At 36.2% G+C, this 13,939-nt stretch overlaps 1 protein-coding gene and 1 long non-coding RNA gene across 3 annotated transcripts; both read left to right on the top strand.

Annotated features, from left to right (window-relative positions):
* Positions 1-2,705: 2,705 nt before the first annotated feature.
* On the top strand, positions 2,706-8,531 carry LOC113686313 (platelet-activating factor acetylhydrolase IB subunit alpha1). 2 transcript variants are annotated; one of them, XM_027203918.2, is made up of 6 exons: positions 2,706-2,942; positions 5,238-5,346; positions 5,592-5,681; positions 6,400-6,516; positions 6,866-6,988; positions 7,276-8,531. In XM_027203918.2, exons 2-6 carry the CDS (start codon positions 5,278-5,280, stop codon positions 7,522-7,524), a joined length of 648 nt encoding a protein of 215 aa, XP_027059719.2. In that variant the 5' UTR covers positions 2,706-2,942; positions 5,238-5,277; the 3' UTR covers positions 7,525-8,531. The 2 variants fall into 2 exon arrangements, with proteins under 2 accessions (XP_027059719.2, XP_027059720.2); XM_027203919.2 differs by lacking the exon at positions 5,592-5,681 and having other exon boundaries at positions 2,711-2,942.
* A 3,213-nt stretch (positions 8,532-11,744) lies between these two features.
* LOC149043342 (uncharacterized) lies at positions 11,745-13,583 on the top strand. Its single transcript, XR_016187684.1, has 2 exons — positions 11,745-11,884; positions 13,418-13,583. It is a non-coding gene; the product is annotated as an uncharacterized LOC149043342 (long non-coding RNA).
* Positions 13,584-13,939: the final 356 nt, after the last annotated feature.

The following is a 13,939-nucleotide window of genomic DNA, read 5'->3' as shown; positions in this document are numbered from 1 at the left end:
TTAAGCTGCTATACATTTCCTTGAAACTTAGTAACAAGAATTTGGTGATAGATCAAAATACAATGTAACAAATTCTATACGATTAGTTTGAGTATTCTTATCAATACAATACAATACAATACAATATTTATTTGCCATATACGACATTTACACATGGAAAAAAAAAATGAAGAAAATTGATGACAGAAAATAAATGGCGAGAAAACCTGAAAGAAACCGCGAGGCTTATAACAAGTCAGGTTTTCTCACTTAAAATAACTAATCTTATATTAGAATTACAATATGGACTTATGGTAATTAACTTTGACCGCGCACACGTACACACACACACACACGCACACACATATTAAGTAAGTTAGTTAAGAATTACTGCCTTACAGAAGCTAATACTTAGAGAGAAGAAATTCCTTAAGCTTTCTCACCAGTTTGCAGGATATTGTATGGATATTATGGAGAGAACTTACCTGTTGATTTTTTCTAGGAGTTAACAGTTAATATTGAAAAGTATTTAATGATTATTATAGTTATCACTCAATGAGGTGTATTAATCGTCAGTTTAATACATCAGTTTATTTTTCTTAGAGAAATCGACATTATCTGGAATTAAGTTCATAAATATTATTTGATGAATATAAAAGTATGTTTTTTAATTATTTTTTATGAAAAAAATCTATGTTAGCATGTAGAATGGTATGTTACTTGCACCAATCAGATCACCACATTTGGGTATGTATCTGGCACCAATCATATCACAGCATTAAATATCTTGTGCCAATCACAGCATTTGGATATTGTTTTCTTGTAAATGATGTCATGTAATCAGGGGGCCATGCACAAAGAATAACGTTAACCAGTAATTTTGTGCTCATTTCACAAAAGCCTCGTCAATTGAGGTCAAGATTTATAGGGATATAAAAGGTTTGCATTATTTGATTCATTTTAAGTGAAAACATGTTTTTTCCATTCCTTTACACACAACTCACACACCAAACAACTTACATTCCATCGTATACCATGAAAACAATGTCCAAAGTCCAATCAGAACATACCCAATCATTGCATTACATGAACATTAGGCAATTTTTCACATACTTGAATTGTATTCCACCAATCAAATTTCATTTTGCCAAATTAGACTTTTCTCCATTGCATGCCATTTCCTTGTAAATAACCTGCATTTAATCACATATTCTAATTGCATTGTCCAACCCCACTGAAAAAAAATTCACATGGAACTAAAAGCTACTGATTGTGAATTTTTTTACAAAGTTCTCCCACTTTTTACTTTTTCTACAAATAAAATTGACTTTTGGCTACATTAGACCTAATCCAATTGCATGTTAATTCCTTGTAAACAACCTACATTTTATTGCGTATTTCACACACAGAGGGCAAAGTCCAGATAAGCAACAACCAATCAAGGAGCCCTCTTTGAAATATTATCCTTTTCTCTTGTTCAATGTATCTTCACTTATTTGAGATTACAATATATCTTTGGTTAGGGTCTGTGGAAGATACAACAGAGTTTCAGTTTGCTTTTCATAGTACAATTACACAGAATTATATTTTTCAGGTAACTAACTGTAGATGAATAATTTTTATTTATCCCTGTTCAAGGATAGCAGTAAGCATGGTCTCTTTTGCAGCTGTAATTTGGTCTCATTACACAATGCGCTCTCCCTCTCAATCTTTTTGTAACGAATAGCCAAATTCACAACTATGGTACCAGAACAGCTAGTAATTATCGAATGCATTCATTTGTGCTGCACAAATTTCAAGCAATTTACAATTCTTTACTAAGGTCCTACAATTTGGAACTCTCTTCCTGTTTCAGTCACTCATTTGTCAAACCTTCTTAGTTTTAAGACAAAAATGCAAGAGTTTTTACTTAAATAATCCTTGAACTGGCCTAGCCGCACATTTGCAGCACTTTTTCTTTACTTTATTTATTAATGTAAGTGAGGTGGCTCTCCCATAAGCCCAGTGGCTTCCTGGGTCTCCTCGCCTTCTAGCTATAACCGCTGTAAATAAATTTTTTTTGTATTGTGTAACTAAGGCAAATAAAAATATGATGATGATGAAGATCAAACAACTGTTGCAAAGGAGACAACAAAAAGTGTGGCAGCGAGGCATTTTACTTTTGCCTAGAAGTATTTACACAGTAGAGACAATAGACCACAAAATACCTGTGTGAGTTTGGAAAAATTAAGTTTTTTTCTTTCTCTTAAGGTGAACTAATGCAATATTTTTGTCTGTTTGAAAATAATGCTTTTTTACTGTTACAGAAATGAAAATATTAGGTGCATAAAGTGCCCCATGCCAGTATTTTCAATTTTGAATCACATTCTGCCATCTTGGCTATTTCTTTTTTTGACTGAACACTCTCAAGATTCGCTGAAAATATCAGATAGTAGGCTAGCTGTAGACTACAAGCAATTATTTTCATAATTTTGGCTTGCCAGCTTTCTCCTTTTGTGGGTACTTTGGTGAGCAAAGCATGTCTGTTTTATGTCAGTAATGAAAACTTCAACTAGGGAAATCATCAAAAATATTTCTTTAGTAATGTTGTCAAGAAACAAACTTCAAACTTCAAACTTTTTAACGCTTTTGACAGTTGTTGTCAATGGATCGGCTAGCTACTCCTTAGCGATTTCCGGTTCCCACCGGAAGTGGAAATACCGGAAGTTTTGAATGTCCTAACTTATCACGTGACCTTTTCTACAGCTGTTGTCTCGTTCTTCTTAGTCATTCATCTGCAATCACTAATTTCGCTTCCTAAAGCTTTTAAGGTGTCCCTTGTTAATCGCATTTTAGCTAGGGGGTGTCCGTTGTAATGGTTACCACGCTATAAATATGGATGTTGTCCAAATTTTCGTTCTCTGAGGATTCGAAGGCGGCGGCGCTATCACACGACACTTAAGAAATTGATGACTTGCTAAGCGGTAAGTGCTACTTTAAAAGCAGTTATGATTTGTCACAGGGGCAGAGTTAGATCGTTTTCCTTACTCGTTTGCTCTGAGTACATTAAAAATTTCAGATAACACGAGAGTTTACAACTCAAAATATCGGTCAAGGCCGTCACAGACAATTAATTTAACACCTGGTAATTACCAGAGTAAAAGCTAGCTTTCTCCGTGAACATTAGACGTTGCATCCACTGTAACTTTTTCGCTGGATCTCCGTTTTCAGTTGTATCAAATTCCAAACTAGTAGGCCAGTTTATTTACAAGAATAATCTCGGAAAGAAATTATGAGATTACCGACTCGGAGGTAAATGAATGAAAATAAATTATTGCTTTCGCGGGCTATGTTGTAGTTATAGATTTGGATGATGATGAATATTTGGAATTTTTTTCGAAATACTCATGTTTTGTTTATAAACTGTAACAGTGCAAACGAAGTTGCTGAAAAATTAGTAAAATATTTTCCTATTATTGTGGGATGTGAAGGACGCGAACGATCAATATCAACATCTATTCTCGGATGGATTATAGCGGCGTCCTCATAACTTTGTTTTATGAAAGCTCTGTGGATGTTAATCTTGAATTATTAAAACCTTTTGCTTTTCTTTTTGTACTGGAATATGGAGGTTTGTAAGTTCGCAAAATTAACTTCGTTCCCGAAGAACTATTTCCTCATCTCGACCATATTATCTGTGTTTAAATCATCGGCGGATTCGCTGTGAATACTTGATATTATCGCGAAATGTGCACAAGTCAATTTTTCAGGAAAGAATCACAGTGACTATCTTTTTGTAACAGGGGCTAGCGTAAAGTAACTTTTAAAGAAACAAGGTGAATTTTGACCTATGAGCGTAATTTTCACTGAATATTTGAACTAAGAGAAATGGCTTTTAGAGGTCACCTCTTTTGCTGTCAGTCATACTCATAAGATTTTTTGATGAACGTACATTACTGCTTATATGGAATTTGATATTGGATCACGTACTAGTCTAATTTCCACAACGTTGACATAACAAAATGCGGAAAACAAAATTAAAAAAAGGGGATAAACCCAGATAGAATTTCATCTGCATACAAATTTTTTTAAGATCTTTACAGTTCCAAAGGATATTCCTCAAAAAACTGAGATAAAATAGTCAACATCTTCCTGAGTAGTTTATTTTTTATCACAGATGTATCAATGATGAGGGTTTGCTATTAAGGGGAAATTTGGTTCTGTCACAGAGTTGATAATGTAAATTGAACACCATTAAGAGTTTAAAGCTGATATTTTGAGCAGTAGCCCTTTATCAGGACTCTGACAGTGATCAGGGCTCTGACAGTGATCATGGCTCTGACAGTGGCCAATTTACCAGCCAGCCCAGTTGATAATACCAAATTATCTTGTTAATATTTTTAAGGTTTCCAGATAATGACAAAAAAAAATTGAATATATGCGCACATGAAGCATAGACAGATGACCGTCATCACAGCCCTGATAGTAATAATAGTGATAAGTCATTGACTGTAGGAGACCTGGTGGCATGCAGTTATTCCTTTAACTCTCAGATCAAATTTGTAATTCTCCTTACTGTCAACCATACAATTCTTATAATGTTAGTTCAGAGAATTTAATATTGGATCAACTAATTATCCCCAAATTGATAATTTTCTTTATTCTCATCACTTATCTGTTTGACATTGTATTGATATTGTAAGGAGAAATTCTGTCTTGGTCACTCATGGGTGTTAAAGGGTTATTCCACAAGACTTGGGATCAAGATGTCTAAGGGCAATACCTGGTCAGGCTGTTGTTTTATCCCGAAGAGAGATACCTTGATCTTACTGTGTCTTTCTCCACCCAGAGGTATAAATTGTGTAGTGCTGCACTTTCAGGGTAATTGGCAGGTGGCGTAACTGGTAATGGTTGGCATTCTGTCTGTAGAGGCCAGCTACCCTTGGTGAAAATAAATACAACACATCAACTTGTATGAGTTCAGATCCCTGGTATTCTTGTAAACAATGACCACAACCATTTATGTACAAGTATCCATCCAGCAATTCAAAGTTCTTGCTTCTTAAAAATATTTTGCTCAAAACTAAATTTGGAAAAATCTACAAGCAATATTCACGGCATGGGAAACTGCACTCTGGGTATATTATCAGTGTATATGAATACAGTAAATCATTTGCTGACCAGGGAGTGTAGCTGTACCCCTGGTCACCTTATGCCACAGAAATTGAGATAAGCTTTGTTTGTGCAGAGTTGTTGATGTGACTTACTTTTTGTGCTAGGAGTTGCAGTTTTGTGACTGTTAGACAAATTATATGCAAGATGTCAAATCCTGCTACTTTACCAACACCTGTGAAGGACGTCCAAGGTGATAGCAGATGGATGAGCATGGTGAGAAAAATAGGGAAATGGAGACTAGTTTCCAGGAATTTTGATTCTCCAAGTTTCCAGTCTCTCTCTTCATCCTTCCCTCCTGGAGTGAAAGAGGCTGTGTGAAGAGAGATCCAGGAAATTAGTGTGCTGTAAAAAGCTTTCCCTGTAAAATTCTCAGTTATTTATGTCTTAATGATATAACTTTTAATCGCACTAAAACCATAATTTTTTTAAGTTGTTAATTCATTTGTTCCTTTTGCTAGCATGAGAGATTTTTACATGATGGCAAGTTTTCTCCATGTAATGTTTTATTCATTGGCGACTCACTGATTCGCAATATGAAGGAGACTGAGGTAATTGGTTAAGCTGGTAATAATATTGATCTGAAACATATCTTTTATATTGGCTAGTTTTAATTAACAATTGGTTCATATGTCAGCGTGTGTTCATTGAGACATGAAGCACACGGGAAGTTTGGAGAGCACAAAAGATGCGTAACTTCCCAAGTGCTTCATATCTCGATGAACGCACAGCTGATGTATGAACCAATTGTTTTATCACATTTTCAACCCAAAGGAAAATTTTTTTTCAAGGGACTCGTTTGCTGATGTCATGAGCATGCACAATAGGAATATGAAGCATGCTCGCACAATTGAATTAGATTAGACAAATTTACTAGCTATGTTATAAACTGAATTCTATCTCAATCAACTCCAGAGTGAAGATATAACCTTCATTTGAACTGTAGAAATGATAGCAGCTACAGTTTACCCACAATGGCTGGTATTGGCCAATATTAGCCCACATTAATTTGGATGAATCAGTGCAGTTGGTAGGGGGGGAGAACAAAAATGTACTCAAGGTATGGTGGGGGGGGGAGGGAAAGAGGGCTAAAAGAGAAAAGCAGGTGCTGGTACTAGGGCATCTGGGGAGTTTCCAGGTTGAGACTGTAAGAAAGCGACTTTCCTTCCCTCTGCCAATTCTTTTCCCTTCTGCAATGGAAGGAGTCAGTTTCTTGTGGCTTCTCGTAGGTAAATCATGTCATTTTTTTCTTTTCCTTTCATCCTACAGGCTTGGGATACTTACTTTGCACCCCTAAATTCTCTTAATTTTGGAATTGGAGGAGATTGTACAGAGCATGTGTTGTGGAGAATAGAAAATGGAGAACTGGATAATATTAATCCCAAGGTAAGGAGGCAGAGGTAGCAGCTACTTGCCAAGTCACCCAAAATGAAGTAATATTATTTTCATTCTTTATAGCCAAGATTTTCAAGACAATACAAGATAATTTGGTTTTATCAACTGCATTAATAATGTAGATTGAAGATTGGAAACAGTTTCTAAAGCTGAGCATTACCTCTTCCCCAGCCATTCAGGTTAATCATTCATTCTGATCAGAGAGCTAATGCTGGAAATGTCAACTTCAGAAACTCTTTATGGACGCCAATTTCCATTACCAATGTAGTCGATAAAACCAAAGTAATCTTATTAATTAAATTTTTTGGATTTGAGCACAACTTTTTTTTCTTGATTTCAGGTTGTTGTGTTATTGATTGGAACAAATAATCATCACAGTACAGCAGACCAAGTTGTAGAAGGAATTGAATCAGTTGTATGGAGTATAACAAGCAAGCTGCCTTCTGCAAAAATCATTGTACTAGTAAGATAAGATGGTTCTTTGCATTTTACAGAATGCCATGAAGTAGGATTGGTGGAATGCCTTGCTTATTTAAGTGGGTTTGTAAGGAAATATTTTAAAACCATCTTAAGGAACATCCCATTTTGAAAGAAGGACATTTTGGGTGGGAAGCCTGTGTTCAATCACAGCGCCTGCACAGCTTAACCAACCTTAAAAAAGGAACTTATCTATATCTCCTCTCGTTCCAGGAACTTTTATCATCTTTCTTTTTCCAGCCTAAGGTTTTAATTTCCTTTCCTGATTAATAGGGTCTACTTCCACGAGGAAAACAACCAAACCCTCTCCGCGAAAAACATTTCCAGGTGAACCATTCACTCAAAGAACTGATTGAGGCCATACCAAACTCTCTATATCTGGACTCGGATCCAGGCTTTGTCAGAAGTGATGGAGTTATTAGTCACGAAGACATGTTCGACTATCTTCACATGACCAGAAAAGGATACAAGAAATTCTGCAAACACATCTCAGAAGTCATCGTTAAATTTCTGAAATATTAGGTATTAGTAAAGACAGTTTGTGCGTGACGTCTCGTTTACCATTGGTTGTGCGTTAAAATGGAAAAAAATGTATAAATCGCCCGTATTGGTAGTCTCCTTCGCAAAGGCTGTTTGATATTGTCACGCAAGAAGGCGTTGCGATATCAGATATTACGTTACGAGATTTTGCGTTCCAAGATTTTGCGTTACGAGATACTGCGTTACGACACTTAACGTAAGGAGATATTGCAAGATATTGCGTTGCGACATCTTGAAGTGCAAGAAATTAATTTCATCAATATGAGTGATTAAATAATGTGGTGGGGAATGTACTATTTTTTATTCAAATTATTTCTTCTTGTTTGATTCCCTGTAAAAATTTGACTTTTATCCATGTGGGTAAAAGGCACCTGTGTTCGCCGCCTTTTTTCAATTCAAGAAATGTCATAAAAAGTATATATTTAAAGACGAGGGTATGAAATTAAGTTTTCGAAAGTAAGAGGAATGGCTTAAATTATTTCTTCCCTCCGTGGAAACGAAACTAACTTAATATATGAATTAAGAGTAAAACTGCCGGTCAAAATTCAAAAAGGAATTTAATTTCTCAGCGTTATACGTTATGGAACGACTTCGCTCGTCTTCTGGCATGAGCATGAAGTCGCGTCAAATTCAATTAGTGATATGACATCCCGAGACCGGATCTTCGCAGATCTTTGGTCGTTAAGTAGATACATTATAATACAATGAAAAATTCAAACTATTAAAAATAATTTAAAGGTCACTGCCAGAACAACCCATTCAACTTTAATATTTTAAAACATTTGGGAAACAACTGACTAGTTTCTTTTGTCGTTTATGGCTTAAAAAATATATTTGCATTTTTTTTATAATTGCAAAAATTCGTGTTTACAGTACAATTCATCAAAAAACATCACACGTAAGTTCTGTGTGGGTAAGACTAGTTAGGAAGTGTGAAAAAATGTTAATTAGATTGAAAATAAAAGATGATAGCGGTGGATAATATCCAATAGGCTTATGTCGTGTTTTTTAAACCATGGTTTTGTCGAGCACTTAAGAGAAAGTAATGTAATTGTTCTTTTGCTTCACCCTGTGATTGGTTTAGAAAATTTGCGCGACCGATCAAAAGAGGAGAAAAAGAGCCAATGAGAACTCATCAGGACAACTTCCTAAATCGCGGTAAAGGCGGGTGATCGAGTCACGAATAGATTTCAGTTTTGAATCTGATTGGTTGAGAAAGTGACGCGAGTTTTCTGTACCAATCATAAGAGAAGTACAGTAAAACAGATTCAATCTCAGATAACTTTTAATACCAATCGCAACTTGATCACCTGCGTTTTCCCGCGCTTCAGGCAATTTTATTTTACCATAAGTCATTATTCATTGTGATATTTTCTGATGTTCTGATTGGCAGTTGTGAAAACTTTTGGTTTTTTCATAACACTCATTTGGAATGCGCTCATTCTGACCACACGCACACGAGACATCTAATTTGAAAAGTTGAAATTATTTTAACCGCGTTTAAATAAATAAGCACGAGCACCCTACTTGAGTAATTTTTAGTATCTCGTATTCGGTATTTCGTGAAAGGGAAATAACGTCTGTTTAGGAATCAAAAGTTACCATGGTTTTTTCACAGATGAAAAAGAGGGTTCCCAAACCCTCCCCCCCCCCCAGCGAACTATATCTACCCACTTCCCTCCCCCCATAGATGGTTTCACCCTACAAATGTTCGACCATGAACCCGTAGCCAGTGTCAATCTAATCTAATAAAGATTTGGATCGTTCTTTGCCACGCGGTGAATGAATAATGACCAATTCTTTAAACTTGGTTACCATTTCAATGCGAAGACATGGCGATATCTGAGGCGAATGACCAAGGACGTTCTCCGGGGAACTGGAACCCACTTCAGACTCGTCACTTGATAATAGCTTTAAGGAGAGGAAACTGGAACCGATCTCATCCCGATCACGTGTAGCGCGGCTACTAAATTTCTTTTCAAAACTGGAACCCATATTTGACTGGTCACGTGGTGATGGTCCTGGAGAGAGAACATCACCAAATTCATCTAGTGGAAGTGTTATCTGCGGAGCGCTGATTGTAGCTTGATCTCGAAAACTGACAACCTCTGACAAATTTATCTCTAGAGGGCCACCTTTCTCAGTTTTAGATTCATTTAAATTGCGGTTTTCTTGTCTACGTCGAAGAAGACTCGACTCTCTCACATCAGTCAAGCAAAACCTGTTTCTCCGTTGATTCAGATTACGTAAAATGCCACTTTGTTCCTTGTTTCGACCAGTCGTTACTCCTTCTTCGTCGGCGTTCAATGAGCGCCTCTCTCCCCTTTGCCTCGCGTACGGAAATTCAGAAATATTCTTTGAATATTCATAGTTCTCTGCTAAAATTCTTGAAGTCACCAAAGTCACCTGTATTTCCGCGCAGACCCCACTGATGGGATCAGCTTCTTCATTAGCCAGCATCCCCTGTGCGTCGACATAAGTAATCTTCTCTGTAATTTCACCACTCATCTTGAAAGTAACTTCGTTTCTGCTATAAAAAAGCGGATGACAATTCTGCTCTTCGGTTCAGTTAATAAAGTACTATCACGGGAAACAACCAAGTAGATTTCCAGAAAAAAATGAGGAAACAAATAATTAGGCACGATTTATATATCGGTAATTAAGATTCGTCTGGGATCCTTTGATCAAAAATCAGCCGACACGACTTGCGCAACTTTTTGAGACGTCTAATATGTAGGACAGATTATTTCGCAATATGAATTCAGCTTAATTATTTTCTAAATTAGTTTTCTCTACTCTTGAAGTTTATTTCATGGAACAGTGACTGGTCATTTTTTATCCCCAGGGAGGGGAGAGAGGGATTCGGTGGATTTTTGCTGAGTCACGATAAAATTCACCTGGTCCCCTCTGGGGCTCTGCGATATTCTCACGATCCCCCCTCGTTGACAGTGAATTTTCTATAGTCTCTCCTTTAAACTACGTTGGCGACAACTGACCCCCTACGTTCCCCTAGAAACTAAGTGGTCCCCCCTAATATTCTCCAACCCACCCTCCTACCCACCCACCCCTCCCCCGCGACAAATAATGACGAGTTTCTTACCTAAAAATATCTTTTAAATCCAAGTTTTCTCTCTGGTTTTCCACTTTTTTTCAGCGTTAAGACTTTGTCGGTGTTCAAATCAGTGACTGAAATTCATTTATAAGTCCTTATTTGGCATAATTCTTTCACAATAACTTCTCTGAATAACCCAGCTCCTTAATTGGAAATCTGATCAAGCGAGAACGTTGCGCAATCTGGGTGTGCCAAACACCGTATTTTACATATAAATCTGCCATTTAAGTCTTAGAGAGATTTAACAGCAGCAATTTCGAAGAAAGACCTCTTAGTGCCGTATGGGCAGGCTGTCGTGTTTTGGTTTCGTCTTCTTCTGCTTACAATCCCTTCTCAGCCGTCTATTACACCATCGACAGCCGCTTATGGAAGAAAATTATTGGAGATTAAAAAAAACATATTTACATCCTTGATAAAGATCATTAACATTAGCAACTGTTGTCAAGAAAAAGGTGGGACTAAAATTTGATCTGTTTGATTTCTGCGGTGACATGAGGTGACCCACGCAACGACGTCAATCATCAAGATAGTTTATTCTAGTTGACGACCACAAATCAAAAATATCTTCATGTTCTCCATGGTTTGCTACATATGAAGGATGTTCATACGCATCGGGGAAGTTTTGCAATCACAGTGGGTATACCACTTTTCCATATTTGGGTCAATTTTAAGATGTTCCTGTTTTTACCAGCCATTTCCTAAATTTTGCTTTGGACGGAGTGTTTACTACATGTAGTTCGCCAATAAATGGAAAAGTATTCTTTTAAATGACTTCTACGATTAACTAATTCCATATTTGGTCATGAGAAAACGCGGGTAGAAAGAAAAATGTATTTCATTGGTTGAGAAAATGGTGCAAGTTTTCAGGACCAATCACAAAGCGTGGCGATATTAAAATTAAATTCCGGATTACGATCGACAATTTTCAATGGAAGCACTGTTCAAATGAGTGTGGAAAGTAATTCGGATTGCTTTGGCCTAAGTTTGCTTCGTGATTGGTCGCGAGAACTCGTGCGCTTCTTACTCGACCATTCGCATTCAAAACTAAAACCAATGAGTACTCATCGGTCAGCATTAGATTCCATCCACCAAAACCACCTTGGTCGAGAGGGACTGAGATGGAATGATGGAAAAAAATTACGAAGCTACGACAACATGCCGACTTATCCCGATGACCCAAGTGTATTATTTGTTTTGAAAATTGCGTCAAAACTTTTTACTAAAGAAATGGTAAGTATTAATTTATTGTTCGATTGTAGTATTATAAAACATTTTACGCAATTTTATGCAGATATTTCACGTATTTAAAAGGTGCTTAGATGTTACGTAGTTTTGGTGGATGTCATTAGGGAACTTCCACCAAAACTTTGACCAAAACCATCAACAATATATTTTTTGAATTTTATCTATAGCCATTGTTAGATGTTCAGGGAGACAAAAGATTTATACCACTAATTAGCAGTTGATGCTCTGGCTAATTATTTTTTATGGTGCACAATTGCTGACCGACCAAACGTTCATAATGATTATCATAACTCTTAACACATAGAATAAAGTGGTTTTGGTGGATGTTTCTCTCCATCCACCAAAACCACCACAGAAATTTCTGCTACTTCCTTACAGAAGACTGATGTGACCTGCTATTTGGAGTACATAACCACAATCTATTTCTTTGTATGTAGAGATATTTTGGAAAGTTCTTGAGTCAGCACCTTTTATTATTGAAACCATAATCATAACATGGTGCATAATATAGAATACAAAAGGTTCTGGTGTGGTAATCATGTAATCTTGAAACAGGAGAGTTTTTAACTGACTTAAACTGATTTAAACAAACATTTGCAACAAAATTCCAGGTCCAGAAATTTCTTCCACTATTTCTGCCAAAATCATAACCTTTAAGTACAACAAATCAGCACATTAGTAATTGTTATCAGGTGTCTGAAAATCCTATAAATCTTTCACATTTATTTCAAGTAACCTTTAATTTCACATGGATGAATAAGTATACACTCAACATGGAGAATGTCTTACAGTTTACAAACTATTTCCCTTTTTATGGATAGACAGTGAAAGGCCTTTGCCACATTGGTGAATCAAACCATTGTATACCATGCATTTTGTGATAATTGTTTGTTTTTGCTCACAATACCCAGAAAAATGGAGGGGATAAATTTAAATAGCAAATTCTATGGTTAAAATTAAATAACATTGGAAGATCAAATTAACTTTGTACTGTTTAAAATTCAGTTTTGGTTTCTTGCTTATTCCAGCCTCTTGATATTCAAAAGCATTCCTTGTCATTTTTGTGTTCTTCTGTGTACATAACTTGAAAAATAAACACAGAGAAAGGAAACCACAAAGGATTAAACTTGAAGCTAAAGCAAAGTTTAAGTTGAGCCATAGCTGATCCAAATACTGAGCACTTTGTATTGTAACCCATTTAGCAGTAAAGTTTATCTATATGTCTGCCAGCTTGTCACAAGTCTTACCCCTCTCCTTCAAAAGTCTCTATAAATAAATTTTTCTTTGTGGTCCCTAATTGATGATTAGTATATTACAGCTCCTCAATTTTCCTCTCTCAAGTCAAGGTTACTCTAAATTTAACAAAGTAATGGACTTGATAAAACTCAAACTATAACTCAGCTGGCTGCTACTTGCAACCTTAATTTCTAGATATCAGTATACAATAATCAATATGTTATAAATAAGAACCCTAATGCTTAATTTTGCAGTGATCACCTTCCTCCTTTTGATTTGCAGACCAGACTGGAACCTCTATAGGTGTGTTTGCTTGTTTTGAGTGGGGATGGAAGAAAAGGAGTCATGCCGCATATCTGATTTATTAAATCGCATTTGTTCTGTTTATACATGATTAGAACTACCTTGTTCTGTGAAAAAAATAAAATTTCTCGCATTTTTACCTGTGCTTCGCAGTCAAACTTCCTTGTGTCTTGGACAAGAAATCTTATTTTCTTGAAAACAAAATCTTTGTTTCCAGCCTTCTGTAATAGGTAAATATAACAGTGTACGATGAGTGACAGTGTATTTCTCAAGTTATTTTTTGGAATGTGACAAAACGGAAGTGTCATAGCGTGATAAGGAGCAAACATATGATTGCTTGATAGAATGCAAAAAATGCAGAATTGCATATATTTTCTCCTTTGTCAGCAGCATATGTTAGTGAAAAGTTCTTACAATTGTTAACTTCTAAACCATCTTCAATTTAGCCAAGATTGAACTGTTATCACGTTTGTCATAAAAGTATTCTGAGATCAATGTCAT

The sequence above is a fragment of the Pocillopora damicornis genome, chromosome 6 (genome assembly GCF_964200805.1).
Source record: "Pocillopora damicornis chromosome 6, jaPocDami1.2, whole genome shotgun sequence".
Taxonomy (NCBI): Eukaryota; Metazoa; Cnidaria; class Anthozoa; order Scleractinia; family Pocilloporidae; genus Pocillopora; species Pocillopora damicornis.
This window is presented reverse-complemented; position numbering and strand designations above follow the sequence as displayed.